At 41.1% G+C, this 26742-nt stretch overlaps 1 protein-coding gene across 2 annotated transcripts in view; it reads right to left on the bottom strand.

Moving 5' to 3' along the window:
• The window catches only part of ric1 (RIC1 homolog, RAB6A GEF complex partner 1), a 131200-nt gene that overhangs the window by 76225 nt on the left and 28233 nt on the right, over positions 1–26742 (bottom strand). For both annotated transcript variants that reach the window (XM_073048365.1, XM_073048366.1), the window contains exon 3: positions 3517–3596. In XM_073048365.1, coding sequence (XP_072904466.1) covers positions 3517–3596 — 80 coding nt within the window. The remainder of the gene's footprint in view (positions 1–3516; positions 3597–26742) is intronic.

The raw sequence follows: 26742 nt of genomic DNA, 5'->3' as shown, positions 1-26742 counted from the left end.
CAGCTGTGATTAGTCTGCCCTGAGCCCCCTTGTACTAAGTCTCCATTCTGTGGCAAGAAAATGAATGGAAAAAAAGCTCCGTTTTATTCTGTAAAGTTTGCTAATCATTCTTTTCTTTATTAAATGCCTTCTGCAAATGCATGTGGGGAATATTTACTGCATTACCTTGATCTCATTAAAATATTCAATAATGCTGATTAAACATGAAATAGTAATTCAGCAAGAGCCCAGTGTTTAATCATGACCTCTGTTGCTATCTGTGTGGAGTTTGTACATTTTCCCTGCCATTACATGGGTTTCCTGCAGGTTCTTCCAGCATCCGAAAGACATGCTGGTTGATAGAGTCATTCAGACACATTGCCTTATTTCATTTTCCCTCTGATTTTGCTTGTCAGACTTGCCCATCTTTTATACAAATTTCAATTTCTTGACTTTGTAATGATTCTGATCATTATGGCAGTTACTTTTGTTACCTTATATTAATAGCCATACTGAAGTCAGATTCAGATTTTTTAATCCTTATTTATCCTTGTCATGACTTTTGTTTTGCAATAAACAAAAGACACTAAAGTTTATCTTCAAAGATGGTATTGCATAGTCCATGTACCTTATGTTGGTATTATGCTTGCTGCATGTTTCAAAATTTGCTGATAAAATATCTAGTTAAATTTAATATGGATACACTTAAAATATTGTATGAAATAGAAAAAAACTCATGTTTGTCTTACAGACTTATCGCCTAAAACGTGCATTTATATGAAACTACTGTAGGAGTTGTTAATTGATTTTAACACTGATATTAACCTGTACAACTACCCTGCTAGGGACAGATTTAATACACGGCACATTATCACAGCAGCATTTTGACGTACTCTGGAATTTAGAGAAAAGCTGAAATGACTTGAACAGACAATTGAAATACTAGGGTTGAGTTTACTGAGCCTATTAGTGAAAAGTACCAAAGTGTTGGGTCATCAGACCGAAGGTTTGAGATGCATCTATTTTAACGCAAGCAGTATTGCGAACAACGCAGATGAGCTTAGAGTGTGGATCAGTACTTAGAGCTATGATGTGGTGGCCATTACAGAGACTTGGATGGCTCAGGGACAGGAATGGTTACTTCAAGTGCCGGGTTTTAGATGTTTCAGAAAGGACAGGGAGGGAGGCAAAGAGGTGGGGGTGTGGTACTGTTGATCTGAGATAGTGTCACAGCTGCAGGAAAGGTGGATGCCATGGATGGTTTGTTTACAGAGTCTTTGTGGGTGGAGGTTAGGAACAGGAAGGGGTCAATAACTTTACTGGGCTACCTAGGCGGGAGATAAGGTATTGCTCCATCGACCTGCGTGTGGCCTCATCTTGACAGTAGAGGAGGACATGGACAGACATATCAGAGTGGGAGTGGTCTGTGGAATTGAAGAGTGTGGCCACAGGGAGATCCCGCCACTGCTGGAGGACTGAGCATCGGTGTCTCCTGCCTAGGTAGCCTCCTACCTGCTGGCATGAACATTCAACTCACAGACCTCCGTTGATACCCCTGCCCCCCCTCCCCCCCACCTTACCCCATCCCTAGCTATAATTTTAGTCTGGTTCTCTTTTTCTCTCTTCCCCCCCCCCCCCCCCTCACTATAATCTCCCCCAGCCCTACCTTTCTTTCTCTTTTATTTCCCATAATTCTCCACCTTCCCCCTAGCCCATTTCCCTTCAGCCTATCACTTCTCAGCTCTCTACTTCATCCCTCCCCCCACTTCTTATCCCCCCTCGACCATCCCATGTTACTTCACTCCTGATGAAGGGTTTTGGCCCGAAATGTCGTCACTACCTCCTCCCATAGATGCCGTCTGACCTGCTGAGTTCTGCCAGCATTTTGTGTTTTTATTTATTTCTAGCATCTGCAGATTCACTCGTGTTGCCCTTAAGTGTGAAGTGGTTCATTTTGGTAGGTAAAATTTGATGGCAGAATATAGTATTAATGGTAAGACTCTTGGCAGTGTGGAGGATCAGAGGGATCTTGGGGTCCGAGTCCATAGGACGCTCAATGCAGCTGCGCAGGTTGACTCTGTGGTTAAGGCGGCGTATAATGTATTGGCCTTCATCAATCATGGAATTGAATTTAGGAGCCGAGAGGTAATGTTGCAGATATCTAGGACCCTGGTCAGACCCCACTTGGGAGTACTGGGCTCAGTTCTGGTCGCCTCACTATAGGCAGGATGTGGAAGCCATAGAAAGGGTGCAGAGGAGGTTTACAAGGATGTTGCCTGGATTGGGGAGCATGCCTTATGAGAATAGGTTGAGTGAACTCGGCCTTTTCTCCTTGGATCGACGGAGGATGAGAGGTGACCTGATAGAGGTGTATAAGATGATGAGAGGCATTGATCATGTGGATAGTCAGAGGCTTTTTCCCAGGGCTGAAATGGTTGCCACAAGAGGACACAGGTTTAAGGTGCTGGGGAGTAGGTACAGAGGAGATGTCAGGGGTAAGTTTTTTTACTCAGAGAGTGGTGAGTGCATGGAATGGGCTGCCGGCAATGATAGTAGAGGCAGATACGATAGGGTCTTTTATAAGACTTTTGGATAGGTACATAGAGCTTAGAAAAATAGAGGGCTATAGGTAAGCCTAGTAATTTCTAAGGTAGGGACATGTTCGGCACAACTTTGTGGGCCGAAGGGCCTGTACTGTGCTGTAGGTTTTCTATGTTTCTATTTCTCTTCTCCCTGTATTTTAGCAGCCATCTGACTTAAAACCAAAACCATAAGCATTTTAAAAACTTTCCAGTGCTGTGAAATGATTGGCTGAACTGTCAGGGTCTGCAAAGCCTGTCCTCAGTACAGGTAGTGTATGCATAAAAGACAGGCAATGAAGAGTATAATGTTAATACTTGACACTATCTACAATCCTCTTTGATTTTTGTTTCACCTTTCTGTCTGTAGGATACTTGAAACCTTGGTGTAACATAACCAATCAACTTGATTATCAGTCACATCTCAGTTTTCAGTAATGATGTTTCACTTTGAACCTATATCTAACTAGCCCCAGCTCCTCTGAAGTTACCCAGTTTACTTCAACAAATGCTTTAAGGATGAAGGCCTTTATAAATGTTGTGGAAAATGAAGGTTTTATCATATCTGACCTTTATCAGAATATTGGGCTTGGGCCCTGAATGTGAAGTGCACCTCTCTCCCAGTCACATACACATGATGCTGTTCTGAACAGCCAATTCTGAATGGAAAGAGATGATAGAGGCGGTGGACATAACTCAGGGAGAACAGGAGTGATGTGCCCGTCACATTAAGGAAAATAAGGTGGGTGTGATGGCATACTAATAATTTCATACATGGGGAGAAATCGAGAACTTGATTTCAAGCCTGAGCTTCATCGAAAAGTAATCTGGATGGAGCTTATGCAAAACCGAACTAAACCTCCAGTCATGTAATCATAGATGATCACATGTGATCAATGTCAAGACAAATCGACAACTGAACAACAAAGCTATTTCAAAATTAAAAGTTAAAACTCACTTGGGATACACCGGTTCATATAAGTATTTCTCTTGTCCTGAATATACAATGTCAAAGAGCAAGATGTATCCATTTTTAGTCTGAAAGAAACAGAATCAAAATTTAATACAGAATTAATAAAAATTTACTGAATTAAGGTTGTCATTTTTTTTTAATAATAGAAGCATTTTTTGCCATACATGCTGAAATAACAAGGAAAAAAGGTCCAATAAATTAAGGCCCTCTTACACATTCGTTAATTACTATTGGTTTTATTTTTTACATATACATACTAAATATCAAATATTGGTGATGACAAATTGAATTTTCTTAAAACTGCTTATAATGGTACATGCCACCTATTCACAGTGCTGATTCTTCTATTGGTTAAGCTTCTAGCTTATGACTGAAACACGCCACACACGTTTAGATTATAATCAAATTTTTATTTTTTTTTCAAACATTACTAATTTTGAAAATTATCTATACAGAAGGTATGTTTGTAATTTTTATGGAGAATTTGTGAAAAACTCAAAATGTACAAATACTCTCGTGAACACAGGCTTGGCTGTGGCAACCATTGTTAGAGTGGACTCAAGGTCGCATTGAAGCAGTGGGGCCTTGGCCCAAGAGCAAAAAAAAAACTGATTTAAGTGTGAGCCAGATTAAAAGATTAAGGTGTCAAGGCCCAGGGCAGAGTATGAACCAGTGTTCAGTTTACTACTCCGAGGTTTTTATTCGCATAAGCGCTGAACTGATTTCACAGCTGTGGCCTACAGCTAACATTCACCTCAGCAGTGAACTGGCTCTGTGGGGTTTGGGGACTCTGCAGTTCATGTTCTGTGTGTTATTTGTTTAATTTTTTTTTGCTTGTACGATTTTTTCTTTTTATGTACATTGAATATTTGATGGTCTTTGTTGTGTGGGATTTTTTTCATGGATTCTGTTGTTTCTTTGTTTTGTGGCTACCTAAAAGATGAATCTCAAGGTTGTATATGGTACAAAACACTTTGATAACAAATGTACTTTGAACTTTGAAACAGTACTTAGCAAATAGTTTTACCATGGATTATTAATATCAAGCCACAGATGACAAAAGCTTTGTAAAAAATCTAGGTTAATCTTAAACATTGATGGGGTCAGGGCTGTGTTAAATAAAGAACAGTGAAGAGTTTTAAGGATTAAATTGAACAGCTTGGAGCCTACAAGCTGCCAATGGCAGGTTAATTATAATCAAGAAGCCAGAATGTAAGAAATTAAAGTATTCCAGATGGTGACAAGATGAAGAAATTATGGACAGAGGGAAGATCAAAGCCATGAATGATTTGAAATCAAGGCTGATCCCTGTATATTAAGAGAATACTTAAGTTGGAACCAATCTAGGTCCTCAGCACGAGGGAAAATGGGTGAAAAGGACCTAATATAAACTTGGACATGGGCAATCAAATCTTAGTCTAACAGAGGGTAGAAAAAGGCTGGTGATTTGTACACTGGAATATTCTCTGCTTGGAAAACTACTATTTTCCAAAGGCTGGCCCGTGGGGGGCAGTCAATATTATAGTATTGATAATGGCTGGGGTCACCTGTCTTGTAAAGACACTGCCCAGAAGGCAATAGCAAACTTCTTCTGTGGAAACATTTTGCCAAGAACAATCTTGGTCATGGAAAGACCATGACTGCCCACATTATACGACATGGCACATAAGGGACCAGATATACAAATATTTGTATAGACATGAGCTGATTAAGGATAGTCAGCATGGCTTTGGCTCATGGTAGGTCATGTCTAACCAGTCTTATAGAGTTTTTCAAGGAAGTAGAAAAGTAGATGAAAAATACTTTACCAGGAAAGTAGATGAAGGGAAGCCAGTGGATGTTGTTAACATGAATTTTAAGGCATTTAACAAGCCCCCACATAGGAGGTTTGTCAAGAAGGTTCAGTCGCTTGGTATTCAGAATAAGGTAGTTAATTGCATTAGATATTGGCTTTCTGGGAGAAGTCAGAGAGTGGTAGTAGAGGGTTACCTCTCTGAATGGAGTCCTGTGACTAGTGGTATGCCGCAGGGATCGGTGCAGGTCCTTTGTTGTTTGTCATCTATATCAATGATAATGTGGTTAACCGGATCAGAAAATTAGTGGACAGTGAGGAAGGCCAACATGGCTTGCAGAGGGATCTGCATTAGCTGGAAAAAAGGGCTGAAAATGGCAATGGAATTCAATGCAGACAAACGTGAGGTTTTGTACTTCCGCAGGACCAACCAGGGTAAGTCTTACACTGTGAACAGTAGGGCACTGAGGAGTGTGATAGAACAAAAGTAGTGTCACAGGTAGATAAGGTTACAAAGAAAGCTTTTGGCACATTGGCCTTCATAAATCAACGTAATGAGTACAGGAGAAGGGATGTTATGTTGAAGGTGTATAAGACATTGGCGAGGGTTAATAGGGTGTATTGGGTGCAGTTTAGGTCAACTACCTATAGAAAAGACAACGGGGTGACCTGTTGGGGCACCCTTTGAGAGAATTGAAATAGAGCTGCCCTGCCCTGCCCTTTTGCTCCGCTTGTTGTCGCTGCTAAGGCTGGCCGTGCGCATGCGTCGTGGTGTTGCGTCCCGATTTCCATGATGGTGGATCGGCTCTTGGATGAAAGCGGGCTGTTGATTTTGGCGAATGAGCAATTTTATACGAATATATAATCCTGAACTTTGCCTGCATTCTGTAAGTTAGCGCATTTTAAGTCGATTTAGCCAAAAAAAGTGCCGCTGTAGTGCACCGTTTACGCTAATTGGAGGTCACAAACAGACAGACAGAGATTGAGACTTTTAGTAGTATATAGATGTTAACAAGGTTGAAAGAGTACAGAGAAAATTTACAAAGATGTTGCCAGGTCTGGAAGACCAGAGTCATAAGGAAAGAATGAATAGTTAGGGCTGCATTCCTTGGAATGTAGAAGATTGAGAGGAGATTTGATAGAGGCATACAGAACTATGAAGGGTGTAGCTAGGGTAAATGCAAGCAGGCTTTTTCCAATGAGGTTGGGTGGGACTACAACCAGAGGTCATGGGTTAAGGGTGAAATGTGATAAGTTTAGGAGGAACACGAGGGGAAATTTCTTCACTGAGAGGGTCGTGAGAGCGTGGAATCAGCTGCCAGCATAAGTGGTGCATGCGAGCTTGATTTCAACGTTTGAGAGACTACTGGATAGATACATGGAAAGTAGGAGTATGGAGGGCTATGGTCCAGATGCAGTCAATGGGAGTAGGCAGTTTAAATGGTTTTGGCATGTACTTCTCTTTGACTCTATAATGAACAAATAAATGATGACAGATGTGGCCTAAAAGATATTCTCAGGGACAAATATGACAACAGGACTACAATCCAGTCTTTAAAAATATGTCTATACAGCCCAATCAATAACCCCCATAGTTCTTGACAGCAAATATTTTAAGTGTACTCATTGTACTGTAGGAGCATCAACAGTAGCTAATTTGCATACATGCATACCAATATGATAATGAAAAAATGTACTGTTTTAGAAAAAAAATGTTTTAATATACAAGTCTCCATGGGCTAATCCAAGGTTGGGACAGCAGATCAGTGTCCAGAAGTGCCAAAGTTTCGGGGAGGAATTGTGAAGTTAGGAGGAAAATGAGAGGAAGTATAATGATTGAATGGGTTGAGAAAAACACAAAAGAAAAGAAACAATCCAGAGGATACAGGCTGAAGTTGAGAGCAGCAGCCACATTAGCAGATAAACAATTACAATTACTTGGAAAAAAAGACTGGCAAAAGTGAAGGTTACCATGAAATTCCAAAGTAAAACATACTTTTCTCACAAGACTGATTAAATGTTCCATGTTGTGCCATCTGGCCATGAAACTATTTAAAACAAAACTCCACGCATGGAAACAGACAAACATGCATCCTATATTCAAAAATAGATGATATTAACGTCAAGCAAATTGTGTGACCATCAGCTCTTGATCCAATTTTTGGTTCGAGCTTCCTCTCTGCAACTCATTCACTAACAGCTTGTTCTCTTTCTCACTTCCATTTGCAATGGTAATTTAAAATTCATATGGAATGGACGATGCCTCTTTGGGACTCAACACTTGGACTCTTCCTTGTTGATCTGCAAAGGTTAATTAATTTGCTCTGTCACTTGAAGACATTGAGGGGCAAATTCAAACAAATTTAAGTTGAACAGGCAATATCTCAATTACCGTATCTCATTTTGTCGAGTCAGCCCGCTACTAATCCTGCCCCTCCTAGGCAGGTATTCCCAGACAGGGATAACAACAGACAATTTAATGGAACTGTTATGATATATCCAATTCCCTAAACAATGGCAATGGGACTTCATGAACCAAGTATCTTGAGTGATTGTGGAAATACAGAGTATGCAATCATTGTATCTTAAACAAAAAATTGATTTACTAAGGAATATTTAAAATTTAAAGTGATATAATAGGCAGTTTTTCTGATAAGTGAACATTGATCTTCATGCATAAAGATCAAAATTTTGTAGTAACTTGGAAAGTGCTGAATCTTGATGCACAAGATAAACTGCTAACTTGCCATATGTTACATCCTGAAGATACATGCAGTATCGACTTTGAAAATAATCTATTGGGAGTCAAACACATGGTGAAATTTTAAAAATTTGAACTTCATAATTACAAACACATTTTGAAACTCAAAGTGTAAAAAAATTAACGCATGTCATACCCAACAAATTTTAAGATTAACACGCTATTTAGAAATCAACTTTTGTTTAAAATATCAATGTTTGAGAAATAAGTACTTTTACTGGCATTCATTTAGCAAAACATATTTCTAAACCTCCAGCAAAGAGCCAGTCAATGATCACACAGTGAACAGCAACCTCCAGGCAGGCCAAAACATTTCTGCTATTAAGAGCAAGAAGCTGTATTGTGACACTCTCTGGCAAATTTGATAACCACTTTTATGAGACTTAGGAGAAAAGGAATTTGTGCAGAGAAAGAAGATACAAATAGAATGCAAAAGTGATTTCACTCCTCATCTTCAGTGACCATATGCTAGTAAACAGAAATTGGTTCCTATACCATACAAATGCAATTCAATAAATTCCAACAATACCTGGAATAACTCAATTATCTGATGAGGCAGCAAAACAGGACTCTTCACTGATTACAAAGTTATGCTAGACAATTTTGTAAAATTCACAATGACTAATGCTGCAAGATGCACATGAACTGTTGGGTAAAATACTTCATCTGTAATGCTACTAACCAACTTGATCATGCTCTCACAAGATCTTCCTACAACTATACTGTAGATACTAATCTTTAATAAATTATTTTCATATTTCTGCAAAATGTTGACAAGGCTAGTACTTAACTCCCTTAACTACAGTTGAAGAAGTTTGATAAGGGCCCCCAAATTCTAAGAACTTTCTATAAGGGCATAACTGAGAGCATCCTGACTGTCTGCATCACTGCTTGGTATGGGAACTGTACTTCGCTCAATCATAGGACCCTGCAGAGAGTGGTGCAGACAGCCCAGCGCATTTGTAGATGTGAACTTTCTACTATTCAGGACATTTACAAAGCCAGGTGTGTAAAAAGGGCCTGAAGAATCTTTGGGGACCCAAGTCACCCCGACCACAAACTGTTCCAGCTGCTACCATCTGAGAAACGGTATCAAAGCATAAAAGCCAAGATCAACAGGCTCCGGGACAGCTTCTTCCACCAGGTCATCAGACTGTTTAATTCATGCTGACACAACTGTATTTCTATGTTATATTGACTATCCTGTTGTACATACTATTTATTATAAATTACTATAAATTGCACATTACACATTTAGACAGAGACGTAACGTAAAGATTTTTACTCCTCATGTATGTGAAGGGTGTAAGTAATAAAGTCAATTCAATTCAATTCAATTCCTTGAGGTGTTGTCAAGCTGCCTTCCTGGAAGATGAGATGGATCATCCTCTGGGCACTTCATGCAGTGGATTCCAGTTAAATGGGATACATTGGGACCAGTACATTTTGTTCCAATTAAGCAGTTGCCCCAATTAGCCGAACTTTCATGAAGAATTGAAAAGGTATAAAAGTACAAACTAATTTTAACTGAGTAACAAATTATGTATTTGAAAGAAATGCAGAACAAATTAGAACACTACAGTATTATTAAACTGGATTAGTTATCAATAGAGGAATTCAGCGTATGTCTTTTGACTGCAAATGAGCAAGATCAGCACAAACACCTAGTGCAGATAATGGACTGCTTTCATACAATCCTTTTGACAATCATTCAAGCTGATTGTTAATACCTTCAAATTCTTCATACTTCTTAACTTGAAGCAGTGAAATAATTTCATTTTCACTCCTGGTCATTTTGGCATCTCCAAGGTTGAATACTTGAAACCAGTGAGCAAACCAGTTTTGAATTGTCTTACTGCTTATTTCACACCAACTATCAGGGACACAAATCACTGCTTTTTCAACACAAACATACACAACTGATGATATTTAAAATATGTTTACTTTAAGCATGATGGGGTTTCTAATGGCCACACAAGAGCACATGGCTGACGCTAACTAGAAACTTTTAGGCAACAATCTGTCTCAATTAAGAGGCAGTGCCCCAAATAAAAAAAAGGTAACCCTGGCTATTTTCTCAATTAGTTTTTGTTTTTCAAGAGTTGTTCCAAATAAGTGGCTGTCCCCATTAACTGATGTTGCAATTAACCAGAATCCACAGGCTCGCCATTCAATCATTTCCACACATTCTCCCACTCAACGATCTCCACGAGTTGCAGATTAAGCCTAAGAGTCCACTTCCAAGTTTTCGCAGCATTCAACAATTCCATAAGACATTAAGACATAGGAACAGAGTTAGGCCATTTGGCCCATTAAGTCAGCACATTTGATCAAGGCTGATTTATTTTCCTTCTGAATCTCATTTTCCTGCCTGCTCTCCGTAACCTTTGATGCCCTTACCAATCACGAACCTACCAAACGCTGCTTTAAATACTATATACAATGATTTGGCCTCTACATCTGTCTGTGGCAATGAAATCCACAGATTCACTATGTTATAACTAAAGTACTTCCTTATCATCTCTATTCTAAAGGGACATCCCTCTCTGTTCTGAGGAAAATGCTACTTTAGATCTGGTCCTGTGCAATGAGATAGGTAAAATTAACAGACTAGTTAGACATCTTCTACAGTATGATTGAATGTCTTACACAAATGTGTCTTACACTTATTAAAATAAGTGAGTATTATGCCCTTATCAGGGAGACTACAATGGGATGAGGGAGGACCTGGCTAGAATAGACTGGGAACACAGGCTATTTGGTGTGATAACTGAGGCATGATAGAAGACTTTCAAAGTTTTTTCCATGATGCTCATATATTCCAGTTAAAAGCAAGGGCAGTGAGGGTGGTGAGAACGAGCCTTGGACAATCAAATAAATATATGAAGACATTAAACTTAATCTCATGCACACAAAGTCACCAAGTGTAGTGGGAAACTGGAAGATAGGGAAAACTTAAAAAGCAACAAAGAACCACTTAGAAAGCAATAGGGAAAAAAGATTATGCAGAATTTTTTTTTATTAATTACATAAAGCAGAAAAGGGTGGCTAAAGTGAACCTTTGGAAAATGAGGAGGAGGAATTAATAATAGGTGATATGAAAATGTCTCCATCAAAATTTCAAACGAATTCAAGACCTCGTAGATGAGTGTGCACCTTTGAGAACATATGGACATACGCAAATCAAAAGCTGTGGATGATCCAGGAGATTCATGATCTGCTAAGGGCTAGATCTGTGGCATTCAAGACTAGTGATTCAGAACTATACAATAAGTCTTGGTGCAACCTATGGAAAGCTATTAAGGGTGACAATACAATTCTGATTGAGGCTACAGGCAGAATCAGATGCACCTCAGTTCTGGCAGGGTTTGCAGGACATTACTTCCGACAAAGTAAAACCCAACATTATGATTGGAAGTGATGCTTCCGTCTCAGATGAGCTCAGTGCCTTTTATGCTGTTTGTAAAGGAGAATAACTATGCCTGTGAGCATGCGGTGACCCTATGATCTCTGTCTTGGAGGCTGATGCCAGAACAGGGTGAATCCTTGCAAGGCCCTGATGGTGTACCTGGCAAGTCTCTGACATCCTGCGCCACCCAAATGGCAGGAGTGTTCAACGCCATCTTCAATCTCTTAATGCTGCAGTCAGAGATTCCCAGGTGCTTTAAAAGGGGACAATCATACTAGTGCCTTGGAAGAGCAGGATGAGCTGTCTCAACAACTATCATCTAGAGGCACTCACATCTACCATGAGGAAGTGCTTTGAGGTTGGTCATGGTCATTGTACAAGATTGGGAAAAAAAACTGCAGGAAGTTCTGCTCTAGCCTCCCCAGCATCCAAGACACATTCAAAAGGTGATGCCTCAAAAAGGCAACCCCTTTCCACCTAGGATATGCCCCTTTTCATTGCTATAATCAAAGGAGGAAGTACAGAAGCCTGAAGACACCCAATGTTTCAGGAACAGCTTCCTCCCCTCTGCCATCAAATTTCTAAATGGACAATGAACCCATGAATACTACCTCAGTTTCCCCCCCTTCTTTTAGCACTACTTATTTAATTTATATATGGGACCTTCACGGTGAGGGACACACTTAACATGCCAAAGAGAGATGTTATGGATTCCATGGGAGGTGAGAACCTCTATACAACCACTGTTATTGAAGAGGCAGTGATGAGTAAACTAATGGACCTAAAGGTAAATGAATCCCCAAGTCCAATGGGATGCTTGCAGGATACTAAAAGAAATGGTGCAAGTTATAGTACCCATGTCTGTGATTGTTTCTGGGCATTTTTCAACAGATTGGAAAAAAGCAAATATCCCAGCATCGTTTTAAAAAAAATAGTGGATTTCAGTTAAATGGGCTTGGTTACTCGAGGCAACCGTTTATTTGGAACAAGTCTTAAAAGAACAAAAACTAATCGAGAAAATAGCTGGGATTCCTTAGTTTATTAGGGACAACATGCCGCTTAATTGGGACAGGAGACTGCTCTGAACAGTTTCTAACTAGCATAAATTGTGCACTTGTATGACTGTTAGATACTACACCATGCCTAGAGTGAACAATTTTTAAATAGTGTCAGTTGCATCAGCTTGTGTTCAAAAAGTGGTAATTTTTGTCATTGATAGTTGGCAAGAAATAAGCAGAAACAATTCAGTATTGTTTTTCTCACTGTTGCTGCCAGAAATGGCCAGGTCAGAAAATAAAAATAATTTCACTACTTCATATTAGAAACGATGAAGGATTTGAAGGCATCAACAATCATTTTGAATGTTACAATGAAGATTTGGAAGATGCGATCATCAAAAGGATTGCATGAAAGCAGTACATTCAGACGTCTGTGCTGATTACAGTCAATCCAAAGAACACAGTGGAACATGGCAGATTAATTCCTCCATCAATAGTACTGTAGTAGTATGGTAGTATTTAATTTATGTATTTCATTTAAATTCATAACTAGTTACTTGGTTAAGTGGTAGTTTGTCATTTTTTATACCATTTTAACTACTTCCATAAAACCTTGGCTAACTGGGGCAGCTTAATTGGGCCAAAATGTACTCGTCGACTGTATAGGACAAAGGGAGTAACTATAGGCCAGTTAGCTTAAGGTCTGTAATCGAGGAAATGCTTGATGCTATCATTAAAGAAGTAATGAGACTTCTGGGTAGAAGTGGTTTAATCAAACGGATACTGTATGGATTCATGAAGAGCAGGTCCTGTTTGACAAACTTGAGTTTTTTTGAGGATATACGTGATCACAAGACAGAGGAGCAGAATTAGGCCATTAGACAAACAGAGTCTGCTCTGCCATTCCATCATAGCTGATTTATTATCCCTCTCAACCGTATTCTCCTGCCTTCTCCCCGTAACTTACAATGCCCTGACTAATCAAGAACCTCTGCTCTCTCTTTAAATATACACAAATGACTTGGCCTCCACAGCAATCTGTGGCAATAAATTCCATAGATTCATCACCCTCTAGCTAAAGAAGCTCTTCATCTCGGAATGGAAGTTTCTCTATTGAGGCTGTTCCCTCCGATTCTAGACTTGCCCACTATAGGAAACATCCTCTTCACATCCACTCTCTCAGCCTTTCAATATTCTATAGATTTCAGTAAGATCTCCCCCCACCCTCATTTTTCTAAACTCCAGTGAGAACAGGCCATCAAATGCTTCTCATACATTAACACTTTCAATCCCAGAATCATTCTTGTAAAGTTTCTCTGGACCCTCTCCAATGTTAGCAAACTTCTCATATATAATGAGACCAAAACTGCTCACAATACCCTGTGCAGACTTACTAATGCCTTATAAAGCCTCAGCATCATATCCATGCTCTCATATTTTAGTCCTCTTGAATTGAATGCCAACATTACATTTGATTTCCTTACCAACTCAATCTGCAAGTTAACCTTTAGGGAATCCTATATAAGTACTCCCAAGTGCCTTTGTACCTCTGATTTTTAAATTTTCTCCCCTTTTAGAAAACAGTCACTTTCATTTCTTCAACCAAAGTGCATGACCATACGCTTCCTGGCACTGTATTCAATCTGCCATTTCTTTGCCCATTCTCCTAATATGTCCAAGTCCTTCTGCAGACTCCTTCCTTCCTCAAGACTACCTCCCCCTCCACCTATCTTTGTATCCTCTGCAAACTTGGCCACAAAGCCATCAATTCCATAATCCAAATCGTTAACATATAATGTGAAAAAAAACTGTCACAATACTGACCCCCACAGAACACCACTAGTCACCAGCAGCCAACCAGAACCCCCGCACCCCACCTTTATTCCCAAACTTTACCACCTGTCAGTCAGCCAATCTTTTATTCATGCTAGTAGAATCCTTCCTGTAATACCATGGGCTCTCATCTTGTTAAGCAGCCTTATGTGTGGCACTTTGTCAAAGGCCTCCTGAAAATCAAAGTAAACAACATCCACTGACTTTCCTCCATCTATCCTGCCTGTTATTTTGTCAAAGAATTCCAACAGATTTGTCAGGCAAGATTCCCCCCAAGGAAACATGCTGACTATGGCCCAATTTATTATGCATCTCCAGGTACTCTGAAACCCCATCCTTACGAATGGACTCCAACATCTTCCCAATCTCTGAAGCAGAGAAACTAGCCTACAATTCCCTTTTTCTGCTTCCCCATCTTTAATCTTCTTACAGAATGGAGTGGCATTAGCAGCGGACCAATCGATTTGAAGAAAGAGAGGGCGCTTTGCATGGGTCGGGGCGAAGAGTTTAAAAAAAGGAGCTTTTCACAGGGCTCGGTGCAATAGAATAGTTGGTATGACTGCGAGGCCAGTTTCCTGTACTGGGTGTCAGATGTGGGATGTCTAAGAGACTTCCAGCCTCTCGACGGCCACATCTATGCCAGGTGCATCAAGTTGCAGCTCCTTAGAGATCGAGTTAGGGAACTGAAGCTGCAGCTCGATGACCTTCGGCTTGTTAGGGAGAGTGAGGAGGTGACAGACAGGTAAGAACTCCGGGGCCACAGGATACAGATAAATGGGTGACACTCAGGAGAGGGAAGGGAGGGCACCAGGTAGTGGAGGGTACCACTGTAGCTGTCCCCCTCAACAATAAGAACTTCATTTTGAGTGCTGTTGGCGGGGGTGGGGGGGGGGGGAGAAATTACCTACCTGGGGGAAGCAACGGTGGCACTGAGTCTGGCCCTGTGGCTCAGAAGGGTAGGGAACGGAAGAGAAGTACAGCAGTAATAAGGACTCTATAGTTAGGGGACAGATAGGCGATTCAGTGGACGTGAAAAAGAAATAAGGATGGTAGGGTTCGAGATATTTCTGAGCACATCCACAATATCCTGAAATGGGAGGGTGAGGAGCCAGAGGTCGTAGTACATATTGGTACCAATGACGTAGGTAGAAAAAAGGTGGAGATCCTGAAAGCAGAATACAGGGAGTTAGGAAGGAAGCTGAGAAGCAGGACTTCAAAGGTAGTAATCTCAGGATTATTGCCTCGGCCAAGTGACAGGGAGTATAGGAATAGAATGTGGTGGAGGATAAATACATAGCTGAAGGACTGGAGCAGGGCGCAGGGATTCAGATTTTTGGATCATTGGGACCTCTTCTGCGGTAAGTGTAACCTGTACAAAAAGGACGAATTGCACTTGAATCCAAGGGGTAACAATATCCTGGCAGGGAGGTTTAAACTAGATTTGCAGAGGGGGTGGGAACCGAAGTGAAGATACAGAGGTTGGGGAGGTTGGAGCACAAGTAGTGACAGCTTGTAGGGAGTTTGCGAGGAAGGATAAGCAGATGTTAGAGCAAAGATGCATTTAGACTGATGGTTTGAGATGTGTCTATTTTAATGCAAGGAGTATCATAAACAAGGCAGATGAACTTGCAGCATGGATCAAAACATAGAAATATAACGTGGTGGCCATTACAGAGACTTGGATGTCTCAAGGGCAGGAATGACTGCTGAGTGTACCAGGCTTTAGATGTTTCAAAAAGAACAGAAGGAGGCAAAAGAGGTGGAGGCGTGGCATTGCTAATTAGGGATAGTGCCACAGCTGCAGAAAAGGAGGAATTCACTGAGGGATGGTCTACTGTGTCAGTGTGGGTGGAAGTCAGAAACAGGAAAGGGGACAATAACTCTACTGGGTGTTCCCCCTCCCCCCACAACAGGCTGCCCAATAGTAACAAGGATATTGAGGAGCAGATAGGGAGGCAGATTCTGGAACAGTGCAATAATAGGGTTGCTGTGATGTGAGATTTTAAACTTTCCAAATACTGATTGGCATCTCCTTAGCGCAAGGTGTTTAGATGGAATGAAGTTTGTTAGGTGTGTTCAGGAAGGTTTCCTGACACAATATGTAGATAAGCCAACTAGAGGAGTGGCCGTACTTGATCTGGTATTGGGAAATGAACCTGGTCAGGTGTCAGGTCTCTCAGTGGGAGAGCATTTTGGAGTTAGGGACCATAACTCTATTTCCTTCACCATAGTGCTGCAGAGGGATAGGAGTAGTCAATTTGGGAAAACATTTAATTGGGATGGGGGAAACATGATACTACCAGACAGGAACTTGGGAGCAGATATTCTCAGGGGAATGCATGGCAGAAATGTGGTAAATATTCAGGGAACATTTGCATAGAGTTTTGCATTGGTATGTTCCAGTGAGGTGGAGAAAGCATGGTAGGGTTAAAGAACAATAGTGTACAAAGTATGTGGAAAATCTAGTTAAGAAGAAAAGCTTATGAAAGGTTCAAGAAATTGGTAGTTAGAGCTCTAGAAAATTACAAGGTTGCTAGGAAGGAGTGTAAGAATGGAATTAGAGGCAGAAGGGGCCATGAGGAGGCCTTGGTGAGCAGGATTAAGGAAAACTCCAAGGCATTCTACAAGTATGTGAAGTGCAAGAGGATGAGCCATCTGAGAATAGGACCAATTAATTAGGTGTGATAGTGGAAACGTGTGCATGGAGACGGTGGCGGTAGCAGAGGTACTTAATGAATACTTTGCTTTAGTATTCACCAGAGGAACAGACCTTGGCAATTGTGGGGATGACTTACAGCAGACTGAAACACTTGAGCATATAGACATTAAGAAAGAGGATGTGCTAGAGGTTATGAAAAGCATTAAGTTAGATAAGACACCAGGACTAGATGAGATATACCCCAGGCTACTGTGGGAAGTGAGGGAGGAGATTGCTGAGCCTCTGGCGGTGATCTTTGCGTCATCAATAGAGATGGGAGAAGTACCAGAGGATTACAAATGTTGTTCCCTTGTTCAAGAAAGGGAGTAGAGATGATCCAGGAAATTATAGACTAGTGAGTCTGACTTCAGTGGTGGGCAAGTTGTTGAAGATTCTGAGACGCAGGATTTATGAGCATTTGGAGAGATATAATCTGATTAGGGACAGTCAAGCCCTTGGCTTTGTCAAGGGCAGATCATGCCTTGCGAGCCTGATTGAATTCTTTGAGGATGTAACAGAATACATTGATTAAGGTAGAGCAGTGGATGTAGTGCATGTGGATTTCAGTAAGGCACTTGATAAGGTTCCCACACAAGGCTCCTAGAAAATAAGAGGCATGGGATCCAAGGAGACCTTGCTTTGTGGATCCAGAACTGGCTTGCCCACAGAAGGCAGAGGGTGGTTGTAGATGGTCCGTGTTCTGTATGGTGTTCCACAGGGATCTGTTCTGGGACCCCTCCTCTTTGTGATTTTTATAAATGATCTGGAAGAGGAAGAAGGGTGGGTTGGTAAGTTTGCTGATGACACAGAAGTTGGAGGTGTTGTGGATAGTCTGGAGGGTTGACAGAGGTTACATTGACAAGATGCAGAACTAAGCTGAGAAATGGCAGATGGACTTCCTCCCAGATAAATGTGAAGTGGTCCATTTTGGTAGGCCCAATTTGAAGACAGAATATAATATAAATAGCAAGACTCTTGACAGTGTGGAGGATCTGAGAGACCTTGGTGTTTGTGTCGATAGAACACTCAAACCTGTTGCGCAGGTTGACAATTTTCTTAAGAAAGCTTATGGTGTGTTGGCATTCATCAACCATGAGATTGAGATCAAGAGCCATGGGGTAATGTTACAGCTATACAAGACCTTGGTCAGATACCTCTTGGAGTACTGTGTTCAGTTCTGCTCACTTCACTACAGGAAGGATGTGAATACTATAGAATGCAGAGGAGATTTACAAGGATGTGGCCTGGATTAGAGGGCATACCATATGAGAATAGGCTGAGTATACTTGACCTTTTCTCCTCAGAGAAAGAGGATGAGAGGTGACCTGACAGAGGTGTACAAGTTGATGAGGCGCATTTTTCGTGTGGATAGCCAAAGGCCTTTTCCCCAGGGCTGAAATGACTAACACGAGGGGTCATAGTTTTAAGGTGCTTGGAAATAAGTACCGAAGGGATGTCAGGGGTAAGTTTTTCCACACAGAGAGTGGTGGATTTGTGAAATGCACTGCCAGCAGCAGTGGTGGAAGTGGATACAATAAGATCTTTTAAGAGCCTCTTAGATAGGTACATGGAGCTTCGAAAAATGAGGGCTATGCACTATGGGAATTCTAAGCAGTATCTAGAGTAGGTTACATGGTCGGCACAACATTGTGGGCTGAAGGGCCCGTAATGTGCTGTAAATTTCTATGTTCTATGTTCACATCTGATCATAGTCAGTGGAGACAACACAGACGGACGGACACACACACGCGTCCTCATGACATTTGCAATTTTCCAGTCCTCCAGAAACAAGTGATTCTTGAAAGATCATTATCAATGCCTCTAACATTTCTTCACCTACCTCCTTCAGAACCCTGGGATGTAGTCCTTCTGGTCCTGGTGATTATCACCTCGACTGGAAGGACTGCTTAGGGCCCTGAATGGTAGTGAGGGAGGAGGTGTAAGGGCAGATGTAGCCCTTGTTCTACTTGCAAGGATAAGTGCCAGGAGGGAGATTAGTGGGGAGGGACGAATGGACAAGGGAGTTGCATAGGGAGCAACTTTTGCATAGTGGAAGAATTAAGGGTTAGGGGAAAAAGGCAGGTAAGGAAGCTGAACCACATCCAGACTAGCCAAGATCTTACTGAATGGTGAAGCAGGCTCAAAGAGCCCGATGGCCTACTCCCATTCTTACTTCAAAAACTGCAGTACTCCAAAAATAAGTACCTTTGTCCAAGGAGGATTCAAGGGGTAAGCCAGGCAATTACAGACCAGCGAGTCTAACTTCAGTAATAGGAATATTACAGGGAAAATTCTGTTTGACAAGGTTAATTTATACTTAAAACTTAGGGATTAAAAGATGTGAGCATGACTTTGCTAACACCAAGTCAATTAAAAAAAAAGAGGTATAGCATAATGCTGCTGATGTAGTCCCCGTAAATATTACAGCCTTCTGTAGTATCACAAAAGAAAGGGGGTGATGTTGGAGGGTTGTTTTTGTGATTAAAAATCAGTGACCAGTGGTGCAAGAACAGGATCGTTGCTGGAACTCCTAATACTCATTATAAAAACTAATGATTTGGATATGAAAGTAGGAGGTATGAATGTTAAGTTCACAGATGAAACACATTCATGTTCTTGATAGCAGGTGTGCTCAGGCTAAAGGATGATATTCAAGCAACACACACAAAATGCTGGTGGAATGCAGCAGGCCAGGCAGCATCAATAGGAAGAAGCACTGTTGATGTTTCGGGCTGAGATGGGTTGGTATAGTGGGTAAGGTAGACCAAGTAGTCCGTGAGCCCGTAGGGTTGGTCTGTACTAACTGAGGGGAATAATGCTCATTATGATTTTTTTGCAAGGTATACATCTCCAGAGTTAGAAATTATGTGATAGCATTGTACCAGTGGTAGCTTTGTGTGCGCTCTCATGAATTTTATAACACTACCCTAAAATAAGCATTTCTGAAAAGTGGCCAATATAAAGTACAACATATATATTCAACCTACTGGTATTTTGTCATCAGTGATCTCTCAACATTGAAATTTGTCACAATGACAGCTGAGTTCAAGCACTTTTCATCAAATATTGTTATAAAATTCTACATTGAGAACTACCGTAGATTCCGGACTACAGAGCGCACCTGATTAAAAGCCGCTGGCTCTAATTTTAGAAATAAAATCATTTTTTTAATTGTAAAGGCCGCATCGGATTTTAGGCCGCACCGGATTTTCGGCCGCAGGTGTCCCACGTTGTAATATGAGATATTTACACAGAAAGATATTACACGTGAGGATTTTTTTAACTTTTAATTAAATCCATATGGTAACAAAAACAAATACATATTGCAAATGCTTTTTTTCGAACCGTGCCCGTACGCGGCTACTTTTAAATATACGTTGCGTATACTTCTTTACTGAACAACATTCCAATATCTCCTAACGACTGGTAAAAAAAATATATATATTGCAGCCTACCAGGAAAAGTTATTGATACCTTTAACTTAAAAGCAGAGTTCGCTCAGATCCAAAGCCACTCGCGTAATGCGCTCCCTCCCTCCGTCCCGTTTCATCGCAAACCGGCATTTTCCCACAAGACACCGCGAAACCGGGTGTGACGTCATAGCATCCCGCGATGTAGTACAGAAAACAAATATAGTTTAAACTAAGTAGGCAGCACAATGCTTCGAGTGTTTTCCATGTTGATGAGGGTGAGTACAAATGACTGATTTACAATAATTTAATTGTGAAAGTGCGCTTGATTTATCGTACAATTTCATTGGACCTCTGTGAACTACTCATCAATTTTATTGGTCTACTGTTACGAGGCAAAATGTTTACGAGGCGGCATGAAAAAAATCATGCATTAGCCGCTTCGGATTATTGGCTGCAAAGTTCAAAGCTGTTCAAAATGTGGGAAAAAAGTAGCGGCTTAAAATCCGGAATCTACGGTATGTCATTGGTGGCACCTGCAGTACGGTGCCCAATTTCAGTTGAGTGAATCATTTCACTTTAGAAAAATATTTGTCTGTTGTTTATTTTAGAAAAGTCAATAAAATAAATACATAAACACAAGGACACATAAACACAAGGATTTGTAGAGAATTTATTCAGGAATTCAAATAAGTAATCACTTTTTGTATATGTTCCATATTAACATCAGTACAGTAGAAAATATTACCCCCACACCCCCCAAAGGTAAAAAACCTAATTTGAAGAGATTTCTGGAGTTTTATCAATGTGATATTTTCCATATTGTATCAAATCAAAACAATCTTAAGCTTTTGTCATAGCATACAGAATTACAGTACAATAATTCAAATGTGGGGTTCCACACTTCCATAACCTAAGGTAATTTGGTTGTAAAATGAATATATTTAATCAAAGACTGCTTTCCATACTTTGTTTTCCATACTTCCATAACCTAATAATAATCATCATAATAATTTTCCAACTCTTCCACATCTTCATCTAACCTTTCCACACTCTGAGGTGGATGCCTGGTTCTCAGTCTGCCAGTCTACTCATGTCAGTACACCTGCAGCCATTTGCAACACACATACATATTGGGAGTGAACCTTTTTTGGACAGTTACAGGCCAGGGCCAGTAGATCCAAGACAGCATCAGGTACTGGCTGGCCTTCCATCCAGTGCACAACCAACTGTTCAGCTTCCTCTTCTCTCTCCATCTTCCATCCTCTGCCAACAGGGCTTGGCACTTGTGGGTCCTTCTCTAAACATCTTCTCTATATACCAGCCTGGTAGTTGGCTTGCTGTGCATATTTTGTTAAGCAGTCCTTGCATGGTGGGAGTTGATGACTTTCGATTTCACCTTTTTTGGCACAGAAATGTGATACCTGAGCTCATTGACCTTGGTGGTCGATGCTTTTGAGGCATACAGGAGACATGTAAATGCCTCCAGTTTGTCTATCAGTTCTGGGGAGAGGTCCCATCCCTGATCCAACTCTAAAAATGTGTCCTGAGTTTCCCTGTTGCTGGTCAGAAGTTTTAGGGCACTTGTCTTCCCTTTGCCTGCAAAAGCGCTTACAGGTTCACATCCTGTATATGCATGTAACCGGATGAGAGCCTTACAAGCCTCTATGCCAACAGTGGCAGCAACCTTCCTGATGTCTACAAGCTTGTACGGGTTCTCGTGCCATACTTCTGGAACAATGGGGCCTCAATCTTGTCACAAAATGCTAAAGACATGATAAAGACATCTGTTTAGCTGACACCTCTTCACTGTCTTGAGATGTGATTCTGTAGCATTTGTCATTCACAGTTGCATACAGAATCTTCTCCTGTGGCTTTGCTCTGTACTCTGCCTTCCTCCATTCATGGACTATGAAGCTAACGAGACTATTTTTGTTACTGACTTTGGTCAGGAAGCTCCTCCACTGCCTCACCACCTGTGTGCCTGTTATACCTTACAACTCATGACCAGTCTCTTCACCCTGTAGAGATCTTTCACTATTCTTGATAGAGTTCTCCTTGTATGCGTCGAACACAACATCTATTCTGCTACTCTACCTTCCCTCAGAGCCATACCCAGAATTGTTGTGGCAACATCTCTGAAAGTAACTTGATTACCTTTCACTCTCTGGATCAAGTTCATTCCATCAACCATTGTAGCAGAATTTCCTGGGAGTTGCTCTTCTACTGCTACATTTTTCTGCAAAGTTGTGGCTAAAGTAGCTTTATTTGTCTTTCTCAGCAATCCTTCTGGTGTGGACAGGGACCAGGGCAATGGTCCGAGGGGATGAGAAAGGATATCCTCTACACGTAGACTGCACCCTTGTGCCATCACTATGATGCGTTCAAAGACCTGTCTGCTTTCAAGATGATTGCCCTCCCACTTGATTTCACCTCTCTCTTCTTACACATATTACTGAATGTTTTCAGCTTGTTGGTTTTCAATGGGTCATGGAATTTCTTTGCTGGCGGGTCTTCCTCTAGTCTCTCATCCTTGAAGGTTGCATAGCATTGCTCACCAATCTCATATGCCTTCATCAGGTCGGAGGCAATGGCCTTGGGGGCTGCCTTTGCCGTAGAGATGCTAGTGAGGTCCCGCTTCTCTGCAAATGGGTTGATCCATTCAGGTAGGAGGCTAACCACTGCTGGAACTGCTTCCTCATCTTTCTGGATTCTTGGTCGCTGTAGCTCCACAGGACAAAGCTCTGATTTGCTGGCTTGCACCATCTCCCTTAACCGTCCCAGGAATGCACTGCGGTGCTCAGCTGTTATGTAGTAATGCTTGATAGTTCCAGCATTCAGGCTGAACCGTGATGTGCCTCCAAGGAGACTGTGTGTCTTTGTTCACTGTAGCTTCAACAGCCTGGTCCACAAGGATCTGCCCAAAGGGGTTGTTACTTGACAGCTGCACTAAGAATTGGCCTGTCTTGAAGGCCTCATACACGAAAGGATTCCTCTCTGGGAGGTACATCACCTGAGCAAAGTAAGGGGACAGGTACCTGGCATAATTCATCTTATTATAGGCAAAGCACCATGGGATCATGGTTCTTACAGCATGGAGGTGCAACACACAGAAAACTACCACTGCTGCAATGCTATCACAAATTTTCTAGCACTAGGGGTGTATACCTTGCCAAAAATCACTATAAGAATTATTCCCTCCAGATGGTACTGGTGGCCCAAATTTGGTGTCTTGGCTCACGGACTAAAGCAATTACAGATGTAATTTAAACAAGCAGAAGGTGATGCACTCTAGCAGGACAAAGTGCCAGGGCATACGCGGTGAATGGCAGTGCCTAAGGAGTAGAGAGGATCAGAGGAACCCTAGTGTACATGTCCAAGTATCCCCCAATATAGCAACACAGGTAAATAAAATGGGCAGGACTGCTTACAGAATACTTGCTTTCAACATTGGAGCACTAAAGCTCTGGTACGTTATATTAAAAAAAATGATTCAGCTACACTGGGTAACCTGAAGGAGGCATTATTGTAGTACAGTAGCTAAGATGGGGTAGATGGAATAAAAGTTTCTAAATAGAAGGAGTGTCTAAAACCAGAAGGCTTAGATTTAAGGTAAGGAGTAGGGTGTTGAGGTTGAGGATTTTTTTTGCCCTGTGGCTGCAAACTAGAAAGCACTGCCCAATGGCGGTGATCAAGCAGAGACTCAACATTTGAGGTAATCACACATGTACTTGAATTACTCTGAAAGGGTTTTTTACCAGAAAAAATGACCATGGCTCTTCCCAATGGTGCTATTTGATCTGTTGAGTATTTCCAGTATTTTTGTTGAAGTTCCTTCTTCGATTGTTCTGGGCCACATGCTGGAAAATGGGTTATGTATTGATTAGTAGCTGATAATTGTACATGGTGGGCCAAAGGGCTTGTTTTTGTTTTGTACTAGCCTATCACCCTAGGAACCAGCTGAGGACCATCATACGGAACAGCGAGTCAACAGATTATAAACACTGGTAATCAAACACACAAGTTTGTCTGAAATCAGCCAAGGCAGAAGAATACAATTGTGGGATGCCCAAGTAAACATTTATTTAACAAAACGTAAATCAATGTTTGCAGCAATTTAAAACTCGCAATTCGTATTTCATCCAGGTTTTTCTAAGCAGCATATCAAATTGTAACTGACAGGAATATATTACTTTCCCACTTGGGTCAACTTACATTTTTTTCCTCTTTTGTATTGAGCAAAAGCAAAGCTAAGTTATCATGTCTTCATCTGAGCTATTCAGACTTAAAATTCTATAAAATTCTTACATGGTAAAACAACAAAGATGCAAAATTTCAGTGATGTCCAAGGGCATTAAAGACCATGAAAATCAGAGTATCAAAACAGTTTGACACGAAACAAATGGTGCAGAAAAGGAACTCCTGTCTCAAGTCAAAAATTATTCTGCACTAATGTACTATTAGTACTTGATTTAAAGTTACATTAGTTATACTTAAAATCCTTAAAATACTTGAAGCACTCCAACTAAACAGTGCATCAATGTAAAAATATCTGTCTAAAACTGGGTTCAGAAAACACCCAAGTTTAAGTTATGGTTATTGTACTTGCCCTAAAATACCCACATTGATTTTATAGTCAGCATACAAACAAAAGCTAACAAAGGTGACATGTTACTAAATCTTGTTTAATTATGGTCCAAATCTAGGTGGATAGTTTGAAAGCAAACAAAATTCATCCTCAAATGAGTCAAGTGTTTCCACAATGAGAATTTAGGAAAATGGGAGCCTTGGGGAAAAAAAGGGTCTAAAAATATTGGACAAATTGAGCTAAAATGACAGCCTGTGGCATAGCTGGCCTCAAGCTTCCATACATATCTAACCCATTCATATTAAATCTGTAATCATACTGATCCAAAAAGAGATTATCAAAAATACCCTGCATTGGCTTTGAAGAAAATCTGCAGGTATAACAGCAGGCTGTCACAGTCTGGCAGGGCATAGTAAGGGTAGTGCACAGGGAAGTTTGAAAAATTGAGTTTACAGAATTGTTTATATAGAACAAGCTTGCTGAAAAGGTCAACATTTAATAGCAATCTCCTATTGTCTTGCAAAAGGTGATGAGCCCCAGTTAGTAATACACCGCAGGTTTGAGAGGTGCTATTAATAGACTTTGTATATTGCAACTAAGGAACAAATGAATATTTAGAATGATGGATGGAGAGCTAATCAAGTAAGCTGCCCATCAAGCTCAATTGACTTTGGGAACACTCTTCAAGGCAAGTGGAAAGTTTTCCAGTGCACTGAACTTGCTTCTTGTAGACAATGGAAGCTCACTGGTGTTATTGAAAAAGTCATTAATGCAAAGTAATCCTCCGAACTATTCCTACAGCCACAGTTTTTTAGCTTCTGGTAAACCATGACTAACTTCTTGTTTAGGCTGATGACAATGCCATTACATGCCACTAGCTGGTGGCTTAATTTTTTTTGATGGAGATTGCAAAATGTGAAATTGATGACTGGACAATCATTATTCAACAATCTCTTTCTAACCATATGGAAAGATCTGCACTGATGAAGCAGTGGATGCTGGGGTCAAGGAGACAATGCGAGGAAGTCTTGCAGAGCTGTCCTTGCACTGAACAGCTTCCAACAACCATAACATCTTCCTTCTTGCACAAACAGCAACAACCATGTGTCAGCAACACACACAAAATGCTGGTGGAACACAGCAGGCCAGGTAGCATCTATAGGAAGAAGCACAGTCGATGTTTCGGGCTGAGACCCTTTGTCAGGACTAACTGAAAGATAGTGAGAGATTTGAAAGTGGGAGGGAGAGGGATTGATCCGAAATGATAGGAAAAGACAGAAGGGGGAGGGATGAAGCCAAGAGCTTGAACATTGATTGGCAAAAGGGAATCACAGCTGGAGAAGGGGAAGGATCATGGGACGGGAGGCCTAGGGAGAAAGAAAGGGGGAGGGGAGCACCAGAGGGAGACGGAGAGCAGGCAAGGAGTGATTGTGAGGGGCAGAGAGAAAAAGAGGGAAAGGGGGGGAGAATAATAAATAAATAAGGGATGGGGTAAGAAGGGGAGGAGGGGCATTAATGGAAATTAGAGAAATCAATGTTCGTGCCATCAGGTTGGACGCTACCCAGACGAATTATAAGGTGTTTTCCTCCAACCTGAGTGTGGCTTCATCTTGACAGTAGAGGTGGCCATGGATAGACATATCAGAATGGGAATGGGACATGGAATTAAAATGTGTGGCCACTGGGAGATCCTGCTTTCTCTGGTGGACAGAGCATAGGTGT

Source organism: Hemitrygon akajei, chromosome 6 (genome assembly GCF_048418815.1).
Source record: "Hemitrygon akajei chromosome 6, sHemAka1.3, whole genome shotgun sequence".
NCBI classification, from domain to species: Eukaryota; Metazoa; Chordata; class Chondrichthyes; order Myliobatiformes; family Dasyatidae; genus Hemitrygon; species Hemitrygon akajei.
This window is presented reverse-complemented; position numbering and strand designations above follow the sequence as displayed.